The sequence below is a fragment of the Ixodes scapularis genome, unplaced genomic scaffold (assembly GCF_016920785.2).
Source record: "Ixodes scapularis isolate PalLabHiFi unplaced genomic scaffold, ASM1692078v2 PGA_scaffold4__175_contigs__length_147842914, whole genome shotgun sequence".
NCBI classification, from domain to species: Eukaryota; Metazoa; Arthropoda; class Arachnida; order Ixodida; family Ixodidae; genus Ixodes; species Ixodes scapularis.
Genome location: NW_024609879.1, coordinates 82,475,263 through 82,498,980, shown reverse-complemented (window position 1 = coordinate 82,498,980; position 23,718 = coordinate 82,475,263). Strand labels below are relative to the sequence as shown.

General features: G+C 47.0%; 2 protein-coding genes and 1 pseudogene across 2 annotated transcripts; 1 reads left to right on the top strand and 2 right to left on the bottom strand.

The window, feature by feature from the left end:
- Positions 1–847: 847 nt before the first annotated feature.
- On the top strand, positions 848–2,035 carry LOC121837799 (uncharacterized protein K02A2.6-like). Its single transcript, XM_042293617.1, has 2 exons — positions 848–1,611; positions 1,868–2,035. Exons 1-2 carry the CDS (start codon positions 880–882, stop codon positions 2,033–2,035), a joined length of 900 nt encoding a protein of 299 aa, XP_042149551.1. The 5' UTR covers positions 848–879.
- Positions 2,036–8,620: 6,585 nt separating this feature from the next.
- LOC115332998 lies at positions 8,621–9,361 on the bottom strand. The gene has a single exon (XM_040216324.1). It carries the CDS (start codon positions 9,359–9,361, stop codon positions 8,621–8,623), a length of 741 nt encoding a protein of 246 aa, XP_040072258.1.
- A 3,485-nt stretch (positions 9,362–12,846) lies between these two features.
- Positions 12,847–21,553, bottom strand: LOC115328317 (annotated as a pseudogene).
- Positions 21,554–23,718: the final 2,165 nt, after the last annotated feature.

The window sequence follows — 23,718 nt, the reverse complement described above, 5'->3', positions numbered from 1 at the left end:
CTACGTGACGTTCTAGGACGGTTTCAAGCCGTAGGGCTCAAGGTCAAGAAAGAAAAATGCCAACTCGGTGTGACACAAGTAGACTTTTTAGGGTTTCGAGTGGACGCTGAGGGAATACATCCGACACCGGGAAAGACCGAGGCCATCATGAATGCCCCATGCCCTGCAAACAAGACTGAACTACAGGCATTCCTGGGACTCCTAAACTTCTACCATGCTTTCCTACACCACAAGGCAACCATTGCAGAACCACTGCACCGTCTATTGAACAAGAATGCTAAGTGGGCCTGGGGCCGAACACAACAGAGAGCCTTTGACGCGGTGAAAGAGCTCTTGGCATCCAACCAAGTCTTAACACACTTTGATGAAAAGAAACCCTTGATCCTGGCTTGTGATGCCTCCCCATACGGAATAGGAGCTGTGCTGAGTCACCACATGCCTGATGGGAAAGAAGCACCTATCGCATTCTATTCCAGGACACTGTCTACCACCGAGCGCAATTATGCTCAGATTGATAAGGAGGCGCTTGCAGTGGTCGCAGGTGTAAAAAAGTTTCATGACTACGTATGGGGCCGCCTATTTCAGATCCACACGGACCACAAGCCACTTCTGAGGCTGTTCACCCCTGACCGTCAGACACCGCAGATGTTGTCACCACGGATGCTGCGCTGGTCGATATTTCTAAATGGGTACCAGTACTCTCTCCTCCATCGGCCTGGGAAGCGGCTGGGCCACGCAGACAGCCTCAGCAGAATTCCCTTAATGCAACAGCACCAGGACGACCCGGCCCCAGCAGAGATCATTATGCTCCTGGACATGCTCCCAGAACCCCCACTCCAAGCCGCTGACATCGCCACACAGTCTGCAAGGGACCGTACCATGTCTCGTGTACTCAACTGGGTGTGGAAGGGGTGGCCACCAAGGCACAGCATCACTTCTGAGTTCACACCATTCGTGTCAAGGCAACATGAGCTGTCTGCCCACAAAGGTTGTTTACTGTGGGGTGACCGTGTGGTGATACCGCTGAAGCTACGGTCCCGGATTCTCGAAGCCTTGCACGCCGGACATCCAGGAATTGTTCGGATGAAGGCACTTGTCCGCAGCTATGTATGGTGGCCAGGAATGGATGCGGCTATCGAGGAATGGGTGCGACGATGTTCTCCCTGCCAGGAAACACGGCCAGAGATGCCCCGAGCACCAGTCCATCCATGGGGGATGACCCGGGCGCCGTGGTGTCGCCTGCACATTGATTTCGCAGGGCCGTTCCAAGGAAAGACATTCCTGATCATAGTGGACTCCTATTCAAAGTGGCTGGAGGTCATCGCAGTGTCATCCTTGACATCGCTCACCGTGATCAATGCCTTACGGAGGCTGTTCGCAACACATGGTCTTCCAGACACAGTAGTGTCGGACAATGGGCCACAATTTACGTCCGCCGAGTTCCGGGAGTTTCTGGAGGCCAACCTGATCCGCCATGTGACATCTGCACCTTTTCATCCATCTACACATTTCCAGGCTGAAAGGATGGTGCGAACCACCAAGGATTCTCTGTCGCGCATTGTGCAGGGAGATTGGTCACGGCGACTGGCAGATTTCTTGCTACAGCAGCATGTAACTCCACACTCAAGCACGGGGCGATCACCGGCCGAACTGTTAATAGGCCGCCGGGTATCGACCATGCTGGACCGGCTGCATCCCGACAGGGCTCCGGCCAAGTCATCCCAGCAAACAGGACTGCTGCCAGTGCCACGCTCATTCCTGCCTGAGGACCCTGTATTTGCACGCAACTGTGGCCGTGGCCCCCCATGGGTCCCCGCTGTGATTGGCCGAGCGACGGGGCCAATCTCCTACGAAGTGACCCTCCCAGATGGCAGGGTGTTGCGGCGGCACGTTGACCAGCTCCGGCGCCGGGCAATGGCGCCTTGCACAAGCGAGGGACCGGCACCAACAGAACAACAGCCAGAGGTCTACCCCACACAAGGGCCATCATCAAGGGAAGTTTATCCTCGGCAAGGGATACCTCCAGGGCAAGTGAGCAATGAGCCAGCCGAGAGTTCGTTGGAAGAGCAGCCAACGGCTGAACCCTCTTCAGGCGACACAACCATGTCCCAACCTGTGCCAACGACCGCACCACGGCCAGTGTCGCCGGAAGGACTAGAGGGGGATCCTGAACCAGCGACCCTGCGCCGTTCGCAGCGAACTCGGAAAGCCCCATCCCGCCTGCGAGACTTTGTGCTGGCACTGGCCGAGTGTTGAGCCTGAACTTAGGGGGAAGGGGTGTTATGTTCGTGTGTTTAGTACATCCGCATGGCGGCGCCAGCGGCGAGCAGTCTGGCAACCGGGGATGCATGCGCCATCACGTTCTGCGCTGCTGCGCGTATGGAACATCAAGTCGGACACAGACCGTTGTTGGAGCTAGTCTGGCCCGCAATAAATGTTGACGCCACGGAGTGTTTGTTTCCGCGAACCCGACATAACAGCCGGTATCGCCGTTTTTCTTCCCTGTGGACTCCGTGGGGCGAGATGAAAATGCAGCGCTCATCATCCAGTGATAACAACAGTATGTATGAGCGAGATTAGCAGCACGAGTGAACTGCCGGCACCCCCAGCACCGGGTTCCTTTGCTAGGCATTGCCTGCGCCCTCGCTTGCAACGGTGGATAAATAAACGAAGTGTAACTACTGAAACGACGTTGTACGGCGTCATTTGCTCGGCAGCAGTGGCGGCAAGGAGAGCATCCGCTAAACCTCGTCGTCGAATTTTTCAGAAGTCGCATCTGCTGACCGCTGAACGTATTGGCCCTGGGATCGTCAACTTGCGTATCTGCTGACCGCTGAACGCATTGGCCCTGGGATCGTCAACGCACGAAGAGACACGAGGCAAGCCAGCGAAGCCACGTCATCAGGGATCTGCGATAAAGGCGATCAGCGCGATCGGCCAGTTCACATTTGCTCGGCAGCAGTGGCGGCAAGGAGAGCATCCGCTAAACCTCGTCGTCGAATTTTTCAGAAGTCGCATCTGCTGACCGCTGAACGTATTGGCCCTGGGATCGTCAACTTGCGTATCTGCTGACCGCTGAACGCATTGGCCCTGGGATCGTCAACGCACGAAGAGACACGAGGCAAGCCAGCGAAGCCACGTCATCAGGGATCTGCGATAAAGGCGATCAGCGCGATCGGCCAGTTCACATTTGCTCGGCAGCAGTGGCGGCAAGGAGAGCATCCGCTAAACCTCGTCGTCGAATTTTTCAGAAGTCGCATCTGCTGACCGCTGAACGTATTGGCCCTGGGATCGTCAACTTGCGTATCTGCTGACCGCTGAACGCATTGGCCCTGGGATCGTCAACGCACGAAGAGACACGAGGCAAGCCAGCGAAGCCACGTCATCAGGGATCTGCGATAAAGGCGATCAGCGCGATCGGCCAGTTCACATTTGCTCGGCAGCAGTGGCGGCAAGGAGAGCATCCGCTAAACCTCGTCGTCGAATTTTTCAGGTTGGTGAATTATATTTATAGGATCGTATACGTATATGTTCCTCATTTCCTTGCCGCTGCTGCTGCTGCTTCTGTGAAAAAGCATTAGGTTCTGTGTTGAATGGCCAATGGCGAACCATTTGACTCTGATTTGTGCATGCATTGTAATCAGTCGCTTCCAGATGATGGCATGTTTTCTAAATGTTGTGACTGTGAGTATGCCTATCACCTGGGTGCTTGCTCGGGTGTCAGCGAAAGCACGTTTAAGTCTAGGGGGGAAAACGCAAAGAAAACCTGGAGATGCCCGACGTGTCGTACTTCAAAAGCTCGGGGAGCACAGGCGCAGAGCAGAGACAAACGAGAGCCGGAGCTTGACTTAGGAAGACTGCTGCTTGAAATGAACAACAAACTGGGCGATCTCGTAACCATACGGGAAAAGGTGGACTCGTTGATGTCGGTGAAAGATACTGTCTCTAACATTGAAAAGAAAGTCCAGGAATTGTCGGATAAGTATGACCAAGTGCTCGCGCAAATGAAGGAACAGTCTAAAGAGATCTCCGACCTCAAAAAACGAGTTTCAAATGTCGAGACGCAGGGCAGCACCGAAGAAGTAAAGAGGTTAACACTAGAAGTAAACAGCCTGGAGCAGTATAGCCGACGGCAGAACTTAGAAATACATGGACTTCCACGGAGCGAAAATGAAAATCTGCTAAGCAAAGTAAATGAAATCGCAAGAAAACTAGAGTTGAGTGAACTGACGGAAAATGATTTGGATGGGCTACACAGGCTGCCGCCCAAGCAAGAAAAGAGTCCGGTAATCTTGGTACGCTTTTTGTCGCGGGTGACGCGTGATCAGTGGCTGGCGAAACGGGGCGGCTTAAGAGATAGCGGTCTGAATGTCCGCTTCTTTGATAATTTGACTGCCTCCAACAAAAAGCTGCTGTGGATGACGAAGACAAAGGCTCGTGAACAAGGGTACGCGTTTACATGGCAGAAAAACGGAACGGTGTTTGTACGAAAGGCACAAGGCCTGCGCGCTATTAAGATTGAATCCGAGGATGATCTCGGCAAAATAACGTAAAATGGCTGACACAACATTCATGTCCCTGTACTACAGCCAGGATACATTTAAACAACTTCTGCAAGATAACGTATCGTTTCTTAAAAGACATTTTTCTATTTGTCATTTGAATGCGAGGAGTATTGTAAATAAACATGATGATGTTACTATGTTTTTGAACTCTCTGAGTTATAGTTTCGACGTCTTGGCTTTCACGGAAACTTGGGTCTATAATACAAGTGATCAGGTTAGTTTTGAGGGCTATAAGAGCGAAGGCGTATTCAGATCTAATAAAAAAGGAGGGGGCGTTTCACTGTATTTTCGTAAAAGCATAGGGTATAGTGTTATGTCCGAATACTCGTATGTAACTAGGGACTACGAATCAATTGTTGCCATATGTGAAGGATCCGTAGTGGCTGCTCTATATCGTCCACCTTCTGGGGCGATATCCGAATTTATGAATTACGTAGTTAAACTTTTGGGGCATATTACCTCACTGAATTTAAGAATCATACTAATAGGGGACTTTAATATTGATCTGTCGGGCTCGCATCCGCTGTGCCGACAGTTCCTCGATACTATTGAATCATTCGGGTGCAGTAACGTAATTACTGCGCCAACAAGAATAACTCGGGATAGTGCGACCATAATTGATTTATGTATCACAAGTGACCTACCGAGTGAAACAATTTCTGGAATCTTTTCCTGTCCAGTCAGTGATCACTTACCTATATTTTGCATTCTTCCTTCTCAACGCAAACGAATAGACACAAAGCACTCTGTAGCTATCACAACTTGTAGGAGTATCAATGCTGCCAATATAACCAAGTTCTATGACCTTGTATCAAAGATTAATTGGGATGACTTATACAGTCAAAGGGATCCAAGTATTTGCTACGACATTTTCATAACTAGGATTAAAGAATGTTATGACGAAGCGTTTCCTTTGCGAAATGTTAGAAAACACAAAAAAATAAGAAAACCATGGATCACTCATGATATGTATAGAAGAATAAAACGGCGAGATAAACTTTATGCTACTTTTATCAATACAAGAGATGAGTCGGTGTTACGCGAATATAAAAAGATAAGGAATAAGCTAAACGCAGACATTAAGAAAGCACGCAAGCAGTATTACGGCGATAAATTCGCGTCCGTTTATAATGATCCCAAAAAAGTATGGAACACGGTGAGGTGTCTTACCTCCCAGCCCCACAATATACTTCCAAATGAACTGGTAATTGATGGTATCTTATATTCGAATTCCTTCCTTGCTAACAAGTTTAACGCTCACTTCTTAAGTTGCGGCGCCTGCCCCACTACATCCGTATCAAGTAGTAGCTATGAGCCTTATATGTTGCCAGCTGCAACTACAAATTCAGTTTTCCTCTGCCCTGTGACGGAGGCGGAGATAACGAGGCTCCTCCAGAATTTAAGTAATAACACAGCGGCCGGATCAGATGATATAAAAGCGGCTCCGATTAAGGCAATTACGCACTTCATAAGCTCCCCTCTAGAACATATCTGTAACACATCGTTATTGACTGGTATATTTCCGGAAAAAATGAAACTTGCCAGAGTTTGCGTTATACATAAAGGTGGTCCACGCAATAATATAAATAACTATAGGCCAATTTCTGTGCTACCTTTATTCTCAAAAATTCTAGAGCAGGTAATCAACGTTAGGCTTTCTAGTTACCTTGAAAAAAATAACATAATTGTAAAGCAACAGTATGGCTTCCAGAAAAACAAATCTACGGAAAAAGCCTTGCTATATATAAAAGATAAGCTAATTAATAGTTTTGAAAATCAATTATATACAGTAGGAATTTTTTTGGATTTTCGCAAGGCATTTGATTCGATTAAACATGACATTCTTCTAAAAAAGCTGACGCACTATGGCATAAGGGGGATAACTTGGAACCTAATTCACAGCTATTTATCTCGACGATCACAATATGTAAAAATCAATGAGTATGAATCGCAACTAATGAAAATAAATTACGGTGTACCTCAGGGGTCAATTCTGGGACCATTACTTTTTCTGTTGTACATAAATGATATAGTAAACATTCCGCAAACTCCAGATATTATACTTTATGCAGACGACACCAATGTGTTTTTTACTCATAAGGATCTTAGTGTAATAGAAGGCTTATCAAACATTTGGTTACGCGAACTTGCGCTGTGGCTAGAGTCTAGTCAAATAGAATTGAATATTAACAAAACAAAATATGTTATTTTCAAGCCTGTGCATAAGCAACTCTGTAGTAACTTCTCGGTACAATTTAGAAACTCAGAATTAGAAAGAGTGTCCTCCCTAAAATTTTTAGGTGTCTGGTTCGAAGAAACCTTAAGCTGGACAGACCACATCAATCATATTCGCTCTAGCGTATCCAGATCTATTGGAATCTTGTATAAACTTAAACATCTCCTTCCCTGTTGGCTTAAGTGCCAACTCTACTACAGTCTTGTGCAATCTCATTTACATTATTGCTTACTAGTTTGGGGAACTACAACAAAAACAAATCTAGACAGACTATTCGGCCTACAAAAAAAAGCTGTTCGTTGCATCGAAAACCTTCACTATACCGATCATTCAGCCCCATATTTTGTCAAATATAGAATTTTAAATATCCATCAGCTCTTTCTTTTAAAGCTAGCGATGATAATATACGGCGAATACAGCAGTGACCAAAATTATTTTTGTGACATCTACCACCCTAAAACAACACAATATAATTTAAGAAATGAAATATACACAAAGCCCAAAATACGGACGAATTATGGCTCCCAAGCTCTAGCGTATAGAATACCACAGCTTTTGAACGATCATCCAAGTGTTTTTGAATTAATGAGGAATGCTACTTCCCTTATTGCCTTCAAAGGCAACATGAAACGTTATATTTTGCAATAGGAAATTGCGTTTTGGTTATTCATTGGGTTGAACAGCGTATAATCGGCTCTGATCACCGTTATTTGTGTTAATTCACTTGAAAGCTCATTGCTCCCCTGCCAGTTTGTACTTTAATAATTCATTTTTCTGTAGAAGGATTGTTTCGTTTTTCGTTTCGCACAGTGACACATTTTTTGATAAGATTTATTGTCGTTTTTACTTGTGTTCATTTCTAGTCTGTTCTGATTCTCTGCTGAGCAATGTACAGGGTGGTGGGGCCTCGTCAGGTAAATCTGTTTACCTTTTGCCCCTCCACCTGAGACTCAAGGAGTCCAAATAAAGATTATTATTCACTCAGTTGTGAACCGTGCAACTCCTGCCAAGTTTTCGTCGCTATCAATCAAATGGTAAGTGACGATTGCTATAGCGGCCTCCTTTGCACCTTCGATTGCATGTAGGGAGGATAAAACCAGTGGTATGCACGATACCTACCTTTTCCCGGTGTCGTTTGAACTGACATTCTTTGTGTTAACGCTCATCCGAGAGAGCTATAAAACATTAACAGTACTAAAAGAAACGAGCTATAGAAGTAAACAGACAAAGTGCAAAGCTTGTTAAATAGCGCGAATCTTGGCAAGTGAAAGTTAGCTCTCCCCATTTCTAACACGAGTCGCTGTTCTCGTAATGCTCGGCATTACGAGAATGTAAACCATAAAACTCGGCATGATAGTAAAGACTGAGGTTGTAGGCAAGCCCTATAAGCTCAGCCTCGCTATTGCACCGCACAATTTGTGAATTGGGGTGATATCCATACAGATATCAATACGGACTCTCCGTTTCCGTTCTAACTGCGCTTACCACAGGCGGTGACCCAGTTGGTCGACGTGCATGGAGGAACTCTAAGCTCTGAGTTGCACCTTCTAAGCCTTTGGGCCAGCCGATTCAAGGAAGTGGAACAGTGCTGAGGGATTGGAAACTCTATGCTGCTCACTTACGGCCCAGTGGAATATGTAAGGCAGACCTTAAAGACCTCAAAAAGCCTTGACCAGTGCAATGAGGTAATGAAGCACAACATCACGTCAACAACATGAGACACGGGAGACGTGTACGACACGCATCCGATTTTACAGCATATGAGTGGTCCTTAAAAGGACCGTTTTGTTTTTAGGGTTGATCCCCCTTGATGTTGACATCACGGGTCGTCGAGGGGCCCCACACTGGACATGTCACTCTCAGAAGAAGTGTCACCTTCATTAAGAGCGATGACGATTGGCTCGATGTGAGCACTTGTCGTTCCTCCTTGTTTGAAGCTTTCTTCCACTTCGACGACATGCCTCACAGCGTTGCACCAGTTACTAGCCGTGACCTGCTCAGCTTCTTCTTTGAGGAGTCTCTCAACGTCGCCAATCTTGAACATTGTGTTTCGGGCTGCGACACGATTCTTGATCTGTGCCCAGATGAGTTCAATTGGGTTGAACTCACAGTGGTAGGGTGGAAGCCTGACCACTGTGCAACCAGCCCTTTCTGCAGCAGTGTCCACACGGTACTTCACGTACTGCGGCTTGACCGACGACACGATCTCAAGGAGCTGCCTCTTCAGCATCTTGGCGTCCCAAGCAATACCTTTCGACGTGAGCCAGCCCTGGATGAGCTCCTTCCGGGAACTGGTCGTCGGCACCGTTTCTAACCGCCGGGAATGGTACGGGGCATTGTCCATTACGATGACACTCCCCGTCGGCAGTTTTTGGAGGACATCGTCGAACCACTTTTCGAACCGAGGGCCGTCCATTTCCTCGTGGTAGTCGCCGGTTTTTTTGCCGCGGAAGACGTCCAGGCACCCAGGGACAAATCCATCTTCGCTGCCGATATGCGTAACGATGAGGCGCTGGCCCTTCCCCGACGGCTGCTTCAGGCCCGTTGTGAGACCTCGCATGAAGGCGTCGTGGGACGAGGTCACAGTGCTGTCCACCCACACCGTCGAGGCAGTGTGCCCGGCCGTCACCCACGTCTCGTCGAGGTAAAAAATCTGGCGGCCCTCTTGCCTGTGACGCGTGATGTCCCGCAAGTGCGTCTGCTGCCAAGCAACGATGTCGTCTCGCTCGACCATGAGCGAGTTTCGAGCCCTCCTTTCTAGCCTGAAGCCGATGTAAAGAAGGAGACGACGCACGGTCCACGCCTGCAGCGAGGGGAGTTCTGGGCTTGTGCGGAACTCGGCTGCTATCTTTTCAACCGTGGGCATCTCGATCCGGCGAAAAAACCGATGCACACACGATCTTAAGGCACACAGCACGAGGTCACCGTACTTGGCAGTACGCCGCTTCTTGCCTGCATTTGTTGGGCGCTTCCGAGAGGGTGACGCGAGTTGCCCATCATTCGCACTTGCCTCCTTCTTGATTGCAAGCACACTGGACACGCTGACACCTGCCAGTTTGCTGACTGCCTTGCAGGCCTCAATCACGTCGAGGTCGGGCTCCGTATGCCGCATCCGAACGTACATGTTCAGAAGGAGCTCTCGTTGGCCGCTGTTCAAGATGTGGCCGCTCTTGTGCTTCTTGAACCAGCGTTTTGGCGTAGACGGTAGGTCTCTCGACCAAGAAGAATCCGAAGAATCACTTTCCGCAGCTTCCTCGTTGGGATCCATGACGGAAAACATGTGGAACACACAACCGGAGAACGACTTTCCAAATCGCGAATTCGTCGAAACCGGAAACGCAAAAGATTTTCTAGTCAACAAATCAACTAAACATACACCATTCTTCTATAAAGTATATAAAACTAAGAAAAATAAGGTAATTTGCATTAGTTACGAAATAATAATGTCCTTTATTTTTTTTTAGTTTTTCAAAAAAGTCTGGTTCTCGACTACCGAAACCGAAACCACTGGAAGACAGAAGTTCTGACAGCTATTTAGACAGGAAATCAGTTAGAAGGCGGAACATTAGACATGACCCCTGTCCATTAATACTGAACCCGTGCGTGGACAATAACGTATCTCAACTTCTTTAAGTATCGTGAATAAACTAAATTATTTATGTATTGGCATAGAAGACGTTTCTTTGAGAGGGATAAAACGGCGTTGCTAGGGAGCTATTTTCTTTGACGGCGTAGGCATTTCAAGCGGCGCTTTACGCTTGTGGGCGGAGCTCCAGCTTCTTTCTTAACCTGTAACCGACTATAGATGGAGTTCTGCCGCCGCGAATGTCACGTGACAGCACAGGAGGCCTCGCGCACTCTTGAAGCATTCGAGCGAACGCATGATTTCCCGCAAGATCTCGAGGATTTTGCGGAACGCGTTTTCAACGCGATCGGCGCGCCGCCCACGTTTTCTCGCTAGTTTAGGCGGCCCTTTACACGGTAAAAACACCCGCCGAAGCAATATTCGGCGGACGAATAGCCACACCTCTCGATCTCATGATACTATGGCTTACGAACGAAGATCGAGAGATTCCCAGATCGGGAGTAATTGCAGTTTATTCGGTCGGACAACTCGTCTACGTAAGGAATTTCAGCGGAAGTCGGGCCTTCCAAGTAAAACTTGAATAGAAAAGGCTCTATGTTGGTTGACCAGAAGGTGTCATCTCTCTGAATACGTTCGATATCAATGCCCTTGTGTGTAAATATAACCAAATCACAAAACTCTCTTTCTGTATTGTGTAACTGTCCTTCTATTTGATAGTAGAAGCTATAATGGTGATTTGGACCTTTCACACCAGGCTCCTTTTTCTTATTTTTCGCCTCATTTAAGTATGCTTCAAGAATCTTTGGGAACGGGGACACTTTACGTCAACGAGGCCATTTGTTCCAAGTAGTCAATCAGGGAATTCTGCTAGAAATCCGTCCCTCCTATTAACGAATAAGCCGCACTTCTGCACAGTGCAGTTTTCCTGTTCCACGTACAGTTGTTAAGCAGTATCCTCATTGATTCTACCATATTCTGTTACGGGCGAAGAAAGGCTTTGGGTGCAAGATACTTGAAACAAGTCTGGCACTGTACGTTGTGGTTCGACACCCACTAATGTCGTCGTCCTTATAGAGCCTCATCATTTAATCGTTACCTCGCCACCTCATATTGCTCTTCATCAACAAAAAGTACAATAGGCTACCGCCATATTACAATCCAATCATTGAAAATTTGAGTCGTTCAGTCCTTCAACAAGTTTATTATTTATATAATGTTATTACGGTTCATTACCTCGAGACGATCGACGTCCATCGTCGATCTTTAAATGCTTATACCTGTACATAAATTAGACGCACAAGGGGGGGGGGGGGGGGGGTCGGTGGCCGAGTCCATGGTGTAGCGCACACCAGCTCGGAGCACTTGGAGCGAAAGCTCGCGCTGCAGAAGCCACCCCGCCCCTGCCCGTTTGGATCTGGAAGAGCATCGTACCGGCGTGCGGTCGTGTATCAGTACTGTGCGGTTCACGTTAAAGACCCCAGGTTTGCGGTTGTACCGCAGTGGCTAAATTGCTCATCAACAGCTGAGAGTCAGACGCCCACTAAGGCGGACTAACTTCCGGCTGTATAAACATACGCACAACAATTTTCAATTAGACGCATCATAACAAAGAGCACAACTTGCCGCCTCTTTTCTTTGGATGCCTTCTTTTAAACCAGCACAAGCTCCCGCGTTCTCACTTTTGAGACGGTTAGAACGGTCGCACATAAAACCCGCGTTTCTCCTACCCGGCCACTTCCTCCTCTCTTTATGTGTAGTTGGTTATAAATAAATAAGCTATAATAATGGTGTAGTATATATTCATATTTATTTTCAGTTTCAGTCAGGGAAAAGGAGTTTCGCGGGAACTAGAGCAAATAAATTAGCTGCGCTTAGAGTATCAGCACTCTCTTCCCCGACAGTGGTGTTAACGCCTTCATTCTGGTGCTTGTGCAGAGCAGGCGCAACTGCCGATCGTCATGATTCAAGAGTGCGACATCCTCAGCATTAGGTTCGGTGTTAGGAAGCTCATGTAATGTTGCTTTGCTTTGTCGCACACTGTTTAAAGGGGAGGACGGAAAAGCGTTTCTTCTGATTTCAGATAAAGCTTCAAATAACTGGCCACCATGATTTTAAGCCACAATATGGCCAAGTGTCGCTACTCTGACGCGTAGCTTATTTAATGACACTATTCATTCGCTTGTGCAAGAGGCTTGTAATACGTGGAGGGGCCATGACGCAAGCCCCGTGGATTCCAGAAGCCACTACCTTTTAACACCTGCCTCTTCCTCATTGTTCCCGCTTGTGCCAGTAAATTAGGTACGGTTCAGAGTTACGACACTTGGCCGTTTTTGGATTTGGATTTGGATTTGGATTTAGTGGCGTCCCCTTTGTAACGGGTGGCCTCTCGCCAAAAATTCCGGCGATGGCCTGCCAAAAAAAAAAAAAAAAGGCTTGCTCAGCCTAGTTTCTAGCCAAGCCTAGCCGAGTTCTTGTTCTGTTGGAGCTTCGGTCGGGTCCACGGTGTGGGGCAGGTCGACTTGGGTGGAAAAAATTGGTTGTCCGGCTTGTGCTTGCACGTCCGGCCCAGCTCGCCTCTCCCACTTCCACAGCCGCCAGGAAATCTCCCACCACTGCTCTAGTCGGTGCTTGGTGGTCTCGACGTGTTCCTCGCCGTCATCCCCCCGCTCCGCCGTCCGGAAGCCCAGCGCGTCCGGCAGATGGTCCACCTGGGCCGGTTTGCTCAGGCTTGCTTATCTTGCGGCTGCGGACGCGGCCGCGGCCAGGAGGGATTTTTACGTCACGTGACCAGCTCCATGGGGACAAGGAAGTACCTAGCGTCCCTGCCTAATGGCGGAGAGATCCGCATCGCTTCAAGCACAAAAGCCTAATTTCGCTCGCAGAAACTGAATGGAGGGACATTCAACTGGAATCTAATTGAACGCCCCTTTATACTGTAGGAGCGGCAGGTAAAGTTACGGCCAGGGGGGACAAATAGGAGCCAAAATAACAAAAAAAACCACACGAGACAAAAGCGGTAGCAGTATTTTTACATACCTCCGCCAGCTCCGCGCCCCGCGCCTTTTGTTGTGGTCGAGAGGTTAAAGGAGCTGTGCAACGATATTTAATTGGAATGTTTTTCTCTCTACACGAGCTTACTGGCACACCTGGGACTGAAGGATACTCACACGCAACGCCATTGGCCAAGAAACTCCTTTGTTGCGGTGTAATTTCAAGGACAAAAGCGATCATTTTCATTCAATCTCTCCTTTGCAAAATTTGATGACGTAACTCGGGGATCGCAGTACACCCAAGTGACGATATTTGAATGCGGTTCATAGATTGGGCCCGAGCATTGCGTGGGCACTCGACTTGGGCTCGTGACAATTGCTAGCTCGAGAAGCATTCGGGTTGTGACCCGTGTCCAATCGCTGCAAAGACGACAACAGCCGAGCCATAACAATATCTGGAACTCAGCGCGTGTCCTGCGCTTTGCCAACCCCAGCGCGTGGCTATGATCAACACTGGCGGCATATAATCGGCTCCAGATCACGTGGCCTCTTGTTCTGGCTGCGAGTTGAGGGGGTGAACGCTGCTCGTTTTTCTTAAATTTTTTTCTGGGACTTCTTTTCCGTGGGGTGAAAAACAAACGCGTGTTTCATAGGTCATTAACGTTAAGGATCCGTTTTAAGCGGTATTTGCGCAAAGTACAAAAATTGTTGCATCGCTCCTTTAAAGCGCCGGTACTTGTCGTCGCGGCGTGAAAGTTCCGGGTTCAAATCGCGCTAGGGACTTCTTTTTTTTTTTTTGTATTTTGCGCGTGTCTTATTTTTGAACTGTGGTCCTTTTTTGGAATTCATCCACTTGCACTACTGCGCCTTACACGCTTTTACTGTTAGTCCCACCTGTTCAATCGAAACACCGGGAAGAAGAAAAAAAAGATCAACGCAAGTTAACGCGCTAATGCAATCATTTCGTAATGTTCATTAAAAGGAAACCAAGCTGACAGCATCAGTATGGCTTTCACACAAGCGGAGCCGAAACAAGCATCCTTTCCCCCGCATTTACAATTTTATCTATTTTCAAATAACGCTCTTGCTACGATTCCTTTCAATAACAAGAGACGCCTATTTAGGACTAATAAAAACTGCAGTTGTAGCAAGAAAAAAAAATAAAACAAGCAAAAAAAAAAAAAAGACTAGCAGCTGTGGATACATTGATTGAGCGAAATCCTACAGGCAAGGCAGCAGGTCAAACGTCTGAGAAGGTAGTAAAACTGAACTAAAAGAGATCATACTTTTACTTGCATGGAATGAGATAAAAAGTATATTTATACTCTTTACATTTTGTTGTGGCAATCGTTTGTAATATGAACACATTACTTGTTGAATTTTAGTTAGACTAGCAGACGATCACGACCGAATGCAAAAATGAATCAGGCATTGACCATCGCAAACCCTCTCTCTAATGCAAACACCTAAAATGACTTTGGATCAAGAAATGGAATTAATTATAATTAATTCCATTTGTTGATCCAAAGTCAGGTTAGGTGTTTGCATGAGAGAGAGGGTTTGCGATGGTCGATGCCTGATTCATTTTTGCATTTGGTCGTGATCGCCTGCTATTCTACTAAAATTCAACAAGTAATGTGTTAATATTACAAAACGATTGTCACAACAAAATGTAAAGAGTATAAATATACTTTTTATCTCATTCCATGCAAGCAAAAGTATGATCTCTTTTAGTTCAGTTCTACTACTTTCTCAGACGTTTGACCTGCTGCCTTGCCTGCAGGATTTCGCTCAATCAAGGTATCCACAGCTGCTAGTCTTTTTTTTTTGCTTGTTTTATTTTAGTTTTTTTTTAATTGCTACAACTGCATTTTTTATTAGTCCTAAATAGGCGTCTCTTGTTATTGAAAGGAATCGCAGCAAGAGCGTTATTTGAAAACAGATAAAATTGTAAACGCCGGGGAAAGGATGCTTGTTCCGGGTCCGCTTGTGTGAAAGCCATACTGATGCTGTTAGCTTGGTTTCCTTGTAATGAACATTACGAAATGATTGCATTAGCGCGTTAACTTGCGCTGATTTTTTTTTTCTTCCTTTGGTGTTTCGATTGAACAGGTGGGACTAACAGTAAAAGCGTGTAAGGCGCAGTAGTGCAAGTGGATGATTTCCAAAAAAGGATCAGAGTTCAAAAGTAAGACACGCGCAAAATACAAAAAAAAAAAAGAAGTCCCTAGCGCGATTTGAACCCGGAACTTTCACGCCGCGGCGACAAGTACCGGCGCTTTAACCTCTCGACCACAACAGAAGTTGTTTTTTTTTTCTTTATTGCATGGTAGTTACAGCAACATTCATGTCATTCTAACAGCACTGCCCAGCTCTTTTGCACAGCGTATTAAAAATCACGCATTTCGAGGAGTGATTTTAAAATACTGGTCCACTCCGGTTCAGGTTCACAGTTCAAATACACACTCTGTACTTGTTTTACAAGGTTGAAGAAATATATCCGCACTTCTTTTGCGTCGAGGTCAGCATGTCGAACAGCCATACGTGATCTCCAAATGCTGCACAAAGCTAACAACATAATCATGTCATAAGGAACTTCATTATCATTATCCACATTAAGCAAACGTATCCCTGTTGGGGTTACAGGTAATTCTTTCTTTAAAGTGCGTTGGAGGACATCCCATAAAAATACCGCGTCCCAACAAAAAATAAACACATGTTCAATAGTCTCAGGTTTCTTACATAGAAGCCAATTTACCGACCATGGCACATAGATCCCTCTTTCTTTAAGCCAAACCTTAACTGGCACGGTATTCGTGTGTAATTTATAAAAGAAAGTCTTAACAGCCGCGGGAACACACATCCTTTATACACGTCTAAGCACATCGTGGCCATGTTGGGACACACCTCGATACAAGGGCATGGGGAAAACACTCACAACTAAATCGCGATAGAGCGCTTTTTTACTGACATCACAAAGGTAATTCAAAGAAAAACGTGCTGTCAGAAACCCCGTCGTGTCAACAACTTCTTTAAAAAAACCAGTGATTCTTGTTGGCTCGCCGCCATGAGAAGAAACAAGAAAAGATGGCAAATGTGGTGACACTTTTGTTTGGATCAGTGTGCGAATGAACGGGTGCTCTTGGTCTCTAAAAAAAAAGAAGCGTGACACAAGCTGCTTGACAAAAAGGTGGGAAAGCCCCACGCCACCGTTACAAACTCGATGAAAAAGATTGTCTCGTCTCATCGGCTCATACTTCGAGTTCCAAATAAACGTGGCGAAAATTCGATGAAATTTTTGAACATTAGTTCGCGCACAATGGATGACCTGAAGAACATACCAGAGCTTCGCAATCAGAAAAACGTTACAAACAGTCGCTCGGGCAAAAATGGACAGCTCGCGTTGATTCCAACGAGAAGCACGCCTGTCCAGGTCGATAGCGACACCCGACCAGTACGTTTGGCTATTCCGGAAACTTTGCAATGGCACCCCGAGGTACTTGCACGGCACTGTGTCCCAGCATACACCCTCGAATTCTGAGGGTGTAGTGGCCCAAGCACCATGCCAGAAACCACGGCACTTTTCCCAGTTTATAACAGCACCAGTAGCGTGGCAAAACCTTTTAGCCAAAGTTATGACTTCGGTAACGCTTTCTTTGTCCCAACAAAAAACAGCAATGTCATCGGCGTAACTCATTATTTTTACTTCTGCATTATAAAATTGGAAACCTCGGACACGTTGACTATTTTTTACGCTTAAACAGAAAAGCTCTAAATACAAATCAAACAAAAGGGGAGACATAGGGCAACCTTGTCGTACCGACTCTCGTACGTTAATAACAGAACTGAGCTCTTTGTTCACTATAAGCCTTGTTGTACAGTCCTTATAGGCCATCTTTACACCTTTTAGGATGGCGTCAGCAACATTGACATGACTCAAAACATCAAAGAGTACATCATGGCTAACACGGTCGAATGCCTTATCTAGATCTATCTGTAGCACTGCAACCTGCGTGGTGCTGTCACTGCAGGCCTCCAGGACGCTACGAGCCACATGCACATTTGTCAAGATAGTCCTCCCCTGTATCCCACACGTTTTATGCTCGCTTATTATCTCACATGCGACACCTTGAAGGCGACGTGCCAGAATTTTCGCGAAGATCTTGTAATCGGTATTGCATAGCGTTATTGGGCGATAACCGGTGACGCTGCGCAGTTTCACGGGGTCATCAGATTTCGGTATCAGGACAGTGTAGGCACGAGAAAACGAAAAGGGCAAACATTCTCTTTCATAGGCAGTATGAATGACGTTAAAAAAACACTAGCTATTAGGCTCTTAAAATTCTTGCAAAATTCTGCGCCCAATCCATCCGGCCCCGCGTCTTAGAGTTCGGCAGGTCGTCGATTGCGCGCTCCACTTCTTGGATCGTAATTTCTTGCTCAAGCTCTTCGCGTTCATCATTCGATAGCCTTGGCAGTTTTTCTAGAAGCTGGGCATAAATGTCCCTATGACACCCTTGCGCTTTGTTAGCAAAAAGCTGTGCGTAATGCTCGAGGAAGGCCTGTGCTATTTTCTCGGGATCCGTAGTAATCATTTGCTTGAATTCAATTTCGGTTATTTCGTTCCGAAGTACGTAACGCTTCTCGTCTGCCAAGGCACGCTTAGTGGGCTGCTCGCCCATTGTGTATTTTTCTGCACGGGCGCGCACTACTGCACCACGATAGCGCTCGCGGTGGAGCTGATCTAATATTTCTCTGACATACTCCACGTCTTTTACCCCATTACCGGGTCTTTCGCACTCTGCTTTACATAGCTCTATCAAGTCCTTATTTAAACTGCGTTCCTCACAACGGGCGTTGTACGAAAGAATTGACGACCTCTCAATGGCGATTGCCTTAATTTCTTGTTTTGCCAGTTCCCATTTCTCTAAAATGTCCCCTCCCGGCTCTTTAAAAGCATCTTTCAAAAACTGTTCTGCGTTTTTTAGAAAAACGTTGTCTTTCAGAAGCTTTATGTTTAGTTTCCATAGGTTCCAATTAAACTTTTTCTTTTCAGGTGCTCTGTCACCTATCGTCGCGATAACCAGACTGTGGTCTGAGAAAAAGACTGGAGTGACACGGTACTTTCCTAAATGTTCTGCTAGAGGGGCAGAAACATACACCCTGTCCAAACGCGCACTGGACGACACTTGAAAATGGGTAAAGCGCATTTCCTTCTTAGCGTTTTTTACAGTGCCCACATCAATCAGGTCATAATCCTCCAACATTTCGCCCAAAAGTAGTTCACTCTTATCAGCCTTCCGTCTTATTGGTGATCTATCCAACTGCGGTACAACACAATTAAAGTCACCCACAAGGACTAGAGCTCTATCGCAATCAAGATACCGACGTAAACCGCCAAAAAATAAAACGCGGTCAGTGGTCACATTTGGGGCATAAATGCAAATAAGCCTGAATTGATTTGACGTTAGCACAAAATCACACATAATGAAACGTCCTTCAGTGTCCGTAGTAACGCATAACTGCGACAACGGTACCGACTTCTTCAGAAGCAGGAAGCACCCTGCTGAATGACCAACTGCATGCGTCACACAGATTTCGTAGTTAGGCATGAAAGGTCTGACTGCTTCCTCTACCTGTTCCGCCTCAGCCAATTTAGTTTCTTGCAACGTACAAGAAATCGGGTTGCTCTTTCGACAATAATCGCTGTATTTGGTACTGCTTTTTCCTAGTGCATAAACCACGAACATTCAGCGTTGACCTGTAATGGCTGATTGGGACTCACAAATCATGCGCTGTGCTTCGGTGCAGACACTAAACACCTAAGCAGTCAGGGTCGAAGTTGTCTTGATGCAGCAATCTTGAACACCAGGGAACCAGGCAAAGAACGCCTTACTTGCTTTCCCTGCGCCGACGTTCCTCTTTAGGATCGTTGGGCGCGGGCTGGTAACGCCCCTTCTTCGTGCGTTCCATCCAGGGGTGTAGTTGGAGTGCTCCGTTTCCTGCTGCCGTATCGTCATCGAAGGCTCGCTTAGTTGACTCGCTGGTGTCGTCCATATCTGAAGGTCCGTTGGTGCTTGCGTCCTTCGATTCCTTGTCTGCTCCGGCATCAGAGGCTTTCACGTCGGCACCGCTGGGAGGTGCGCCTTCCGGTTGACCTCCGTTCTCTCTGGCTGCCTCCAAGGAGCTGTTTCCTTGACTCTTGCGTTCTTTGGCAGGGGTTGAAACTTCTGGCGCCAAGCCCTGGATAGTACGCTCCGCTTCCTCGGCATCCATGGCGTGGTCATTGGTCTCGGCCGTCCCGGCCCCGCTGGCCACCCTGACGTACGAACTGACACACTCGGTGCCATAATGCCCGAAGCGAAAACACTCCGAGCACTTCGGCGCCCTGCATTCTCGTCGAATATGACCTGTGCGCTTACAGCGTAAGCACAAGGGCGCCCGACCAGGGATCACAACAAGTACGTTACCACCTTGGATCCGAAGCTGGTGTGGCATGGTATCGGCCGTGCCGCCTTCGTTCAGTGTCATCCGCGCACACCTGGTCGTTGATTCGATCCCTTGGAAGCCTTCAACATTCCACTTCTCCCGGCTCACTTCCAGGACCTTGCCATACGGCTCCAATTCCTTACGCACAACGTCGTCCGGCACATCATACGGGATCCAGTGGAGACGAAGCCGTAACTCCGTGATGCTGGGATCCACGACGAGGCACCGAAGATTCTTCACCTGCAGTTCTTTGGCGTCCACGAGTCGTCTCTTTGGTTCTGCCGTTCGGAGGGTAGCCATCCAAACATGATTCATTTGGTACGCACCGAGTGCTGCGATGTCGCCGAGTACGCCGCACCTGGCCATCTCTTGTCGAAAATCCTGGATACGGTAGGGGCGCCCTTTCAGATCGCAATGCAGAAGCACCGATGTTTCACTAGTAATTCCTGTAGGCATCTGTGGTAAAACAATCTTATAGTCATCGTTCGTCGATTCACCGGAGTGATTAGAACCGCGGCCAGCAAGGGCCGTTGCAGACGCTTCCACGGAGCTCATGTTTCGAACGTCTTGCACGTTCGGCACGCGCGCTCGCACTCCCGACCACAACAGAAGACGCGAGGCGCGGCGCCGGCGGAGGTATATAAAAATACTGCTACCGCTTTTATCTTGTGTGGTTGTTTCTTTATTTTGGCTCCTATTTACCCTCCCTGGCCGTAACTTTACCTGCCGCTCCTACAGTATAAAGAGGCGGTCAATTAGATTCCAGTTGAATGTCCCTCCAATCAGTTTCTGCGAGCGAAATTAGGCTTTTGTGCTTGAAGCGATGCGGATCTCTCCACCATTAGGCAGGGACGCGAGGTCCTTCCTCGTCCCCATGGAGCTCGTCACGTGATGTAAAAATCCCTCCTGGCCGCGGCCGCGTCCGCAGCCGCAAGATGAGCAAACCGGCCCTGGGGGCACGGGCTGAGGGCCTTGCACTGCAGCACTAGATGTTCGGTTGTCTCCTCTGCTGCTCCGCAGGCGACGCAGGTGAATGGGGCCCCAGTGTCATATCGCGATCTCTACAGCCTGGTCTTGAGGGTTCCCGTGCGTGCCTCGAAAAGCAAGCCGCTGCCCCTGGAGTCATCGTACAGCTGCTCCCGCTAGATCGCACGCTTCGAGGTCGCATACAGTCATTGATGACTTTCGTGTGGCCGACTCCGTCCACCTTCGCGTCTCGATCTGCCGCACGTGCTTCTTGAGGTCCGTAACCCCCTCTCGGAGCGGCCGGCCGTCCAGCAGGGTCGATGGTACCTCAAACTTCCCCGCGAGCCTGGCCACCTGTTTGGTCAGGCGCGTGTTTACACTCCTGTACACGAGGTACTTAAACACCTTCTGGCCCATCGCTCCTCTCCGAGGCCGCACAGACGCCTCTCGTAAGCCAGCTTAGCCACCGCTTCCCTCGACTCAAAAGCAGACCACCCGAGGTCCCCCTGCACCCCTTCGTTCGGAGTGCCCCTGTGTGCCCCGAGTGCCATCCGCCCCGCCTCCCGCTGTCGAACCTCTAGGAACTCCCGAGTCTGGGACGACGTGCACAGCACCCAAATCGCGAAAGTCAGTCCGGGCACCATCACCATCTTCCACAGGCTACGAGCAACCTCGTAGCGGTCGAAAGCCCACATGGACGTTGCTGCCAGCACTCCCTTTCCCCTCATGGCCTCTGCCCGGACAGCCGATTCGTGCGCTTGGATGTAGTTCCTACCCGTGGACAGGTGTACACCCAAGTACTTGTAGTCCGTGACACACTGCACAGTCTCCCCCTGCAGTACGAGCGGTGTGTCCAAAGCCCCCTCTACATTCTCAGTAGGCCCCCACTTCAGCACTTTGCACTTATGGGAGCTGAACTTTAGGCCCAGTCTGTCCCCTTGTTTTGTGCACATGTCCAGCAGCTGTTGCATCTCTTCACAGGTGCCCGCTGTCAGCACCAGATCATCCGCATAAAATAGTCCTGGAAGATGTTGTCTCACCATTTGCCCATTTTTCATGTAGGACAGGTTTAGGCCTCTCCCACACTCCATTGTGGCTTAAAATCATGGTTGCCAGTTATATGAAGCTTTATCTAAAATAACAGGAAACGCTTTTCCGTCCCTCACAAATGTTTAAACAACTCGCGACAGAGCATTGCAACAGTGCATCAGCTTCCTAGCACCGCATCTAATGCTGAGGAAGTCGTACTTTTTGATCATGACGATCGGCAGTTGCGTTTGCTCTGAACAAGACCCAAAATGGCGGCGCCCAAAACAATTTTGGGGAACGAAGTGCTGATACTTTAGAGCTCATTTAGTGACTCTAGGCATGAAGTGAACTCGGGTGTATTATTTTCCTCTTCGTCTTTATTGTTAATTGATTTCAATCATATCGAAGAATGAACACATTATATCACGCTACGCGTGTGTAATTATTTGTCTTAGACTTATTGACCTGACCCAGTCCTTAAACCATTGATTTATTGATAGTAAATCTTCCAATATATTTTTTTTAAATGTGAAGGTAAAAATACACGGAGATTGATGGTGATACAGACGCCAATGCTGCCCTCGGAAATTTTTTGAACACTAGAAATCAGCAGTTTGTCTGCCATCCGCCAGGTTACGCAACAAAACACCCAAACAGTTTTTAATTGTTTTTAAGTTTAGCTAAGCTCTACACCCATTAAGAAACCAAAGCAAGATCATTGTGAAAATTTAATACATCGCTATGTATATCTATTCTAAACAATAAATGTTATTAGATGCCAATACATCTGTTGGATGTCCAAGAACGTTATGCGTCAAAAACAGGTAAGTTTGAAGGGCTCCTGGAGCGTTATGACATCGAAAATGAAAAAAAGGCATCTTGGGCAACCATTGTAGCTCTAAATGTTATAAAAGATTTTATCATAGTTTATTTATTTCCTCAGCGGCATTTGAAGTACCATGCTTCGAAGCACAAAAAAGTGCTACGTTTGATATAAAATATCTAAACAAAAAAAAAATTACACAACATTAAATTTTTTTCGCATATTACCAATTATAAGCACTACATCTGTAGCTAATTTCATTGCCCTAGTGCTAGTCATTGAAAACATATTTGTACTGAAAAATGTCAATTTTAGGGCAATATTTGGAGGGATGAAAAAAAAAGTAGTGCAAATAACAAAAAAGTGTATCGTTACATTCTGCTCCGACATCATCTTAACAAAACTGCTATATTGGAACCGTGCTATCTTTAATGGATCGTTCATAACACATGAACTAGCGGAGCAAGTGAGGGTCTGCGCCATCATATTCGCTACGCTACAAACGCGCATGAACAATAAAAACCAGCACATACATAATATCAAATAAAAGAGGATTGCATTGCCTTTTGAATGACATCAATCCCACAAAATAGTATTTAAAAGGAGATGAGTAATGTCCTGCCTAAAAGTACCTAAACTGCCACATTCAGTGGGACCGTGGCCTTAAAATGATATTATTCAACTGGTCGTTACTGCATCTGTCTTTACTCCACCCGTACCAAAATATTATTTAGAGGCTGTTTAATATTAGCATTTCATAAACACTTTATTATAATTATAAACTTCAATATTCATGTCATATAAATACCCAGGTAGCACAGTTTCTCGGGCCAAAATAAGTTTTTTGTGCTAATCTAGGGCCCTAAAAAGCGGAAATGACTAAGATATGAGCGAAATTTGCAGGAAACCTTGCTCGCTTTACATAGAACTTTGAGCCTTTTTTCTTGCAACTAAAATACCACCCATTATATAAAAAATTGAGCCCTACAGAAGGTTGCGAATAAATAAAAAAACGAAACAAAAAGTGTCGTCTT

What these genes read in the sequence shown, in the direction of transcription:
- LOC115332998 (XM_040216324.1), bottom strand. Translation starts at nt 9,361, where the DNA reads ATGCGAGGTCTCACAACGGGCCTGAAGCAGCCGTCGGGGAAGGGCCAG.
- LOC121837799 (XM_042293617.1), top strand. Translation starts at nt 880, where the DNA reads ATGTCTCGTGTACTCAACTGGGTGTGGAAGGGGTGGCCACCAAGGCAC. An exon ending in ATTTCTTGCTACAGCAGCAT is followed by an intron (nt 1,612 to 1,867) that starts GTAACTCCACAC and finishes TGACCCTCCCAG; the next exon opens with ATGGCAGGGTGTTGCGGCGG.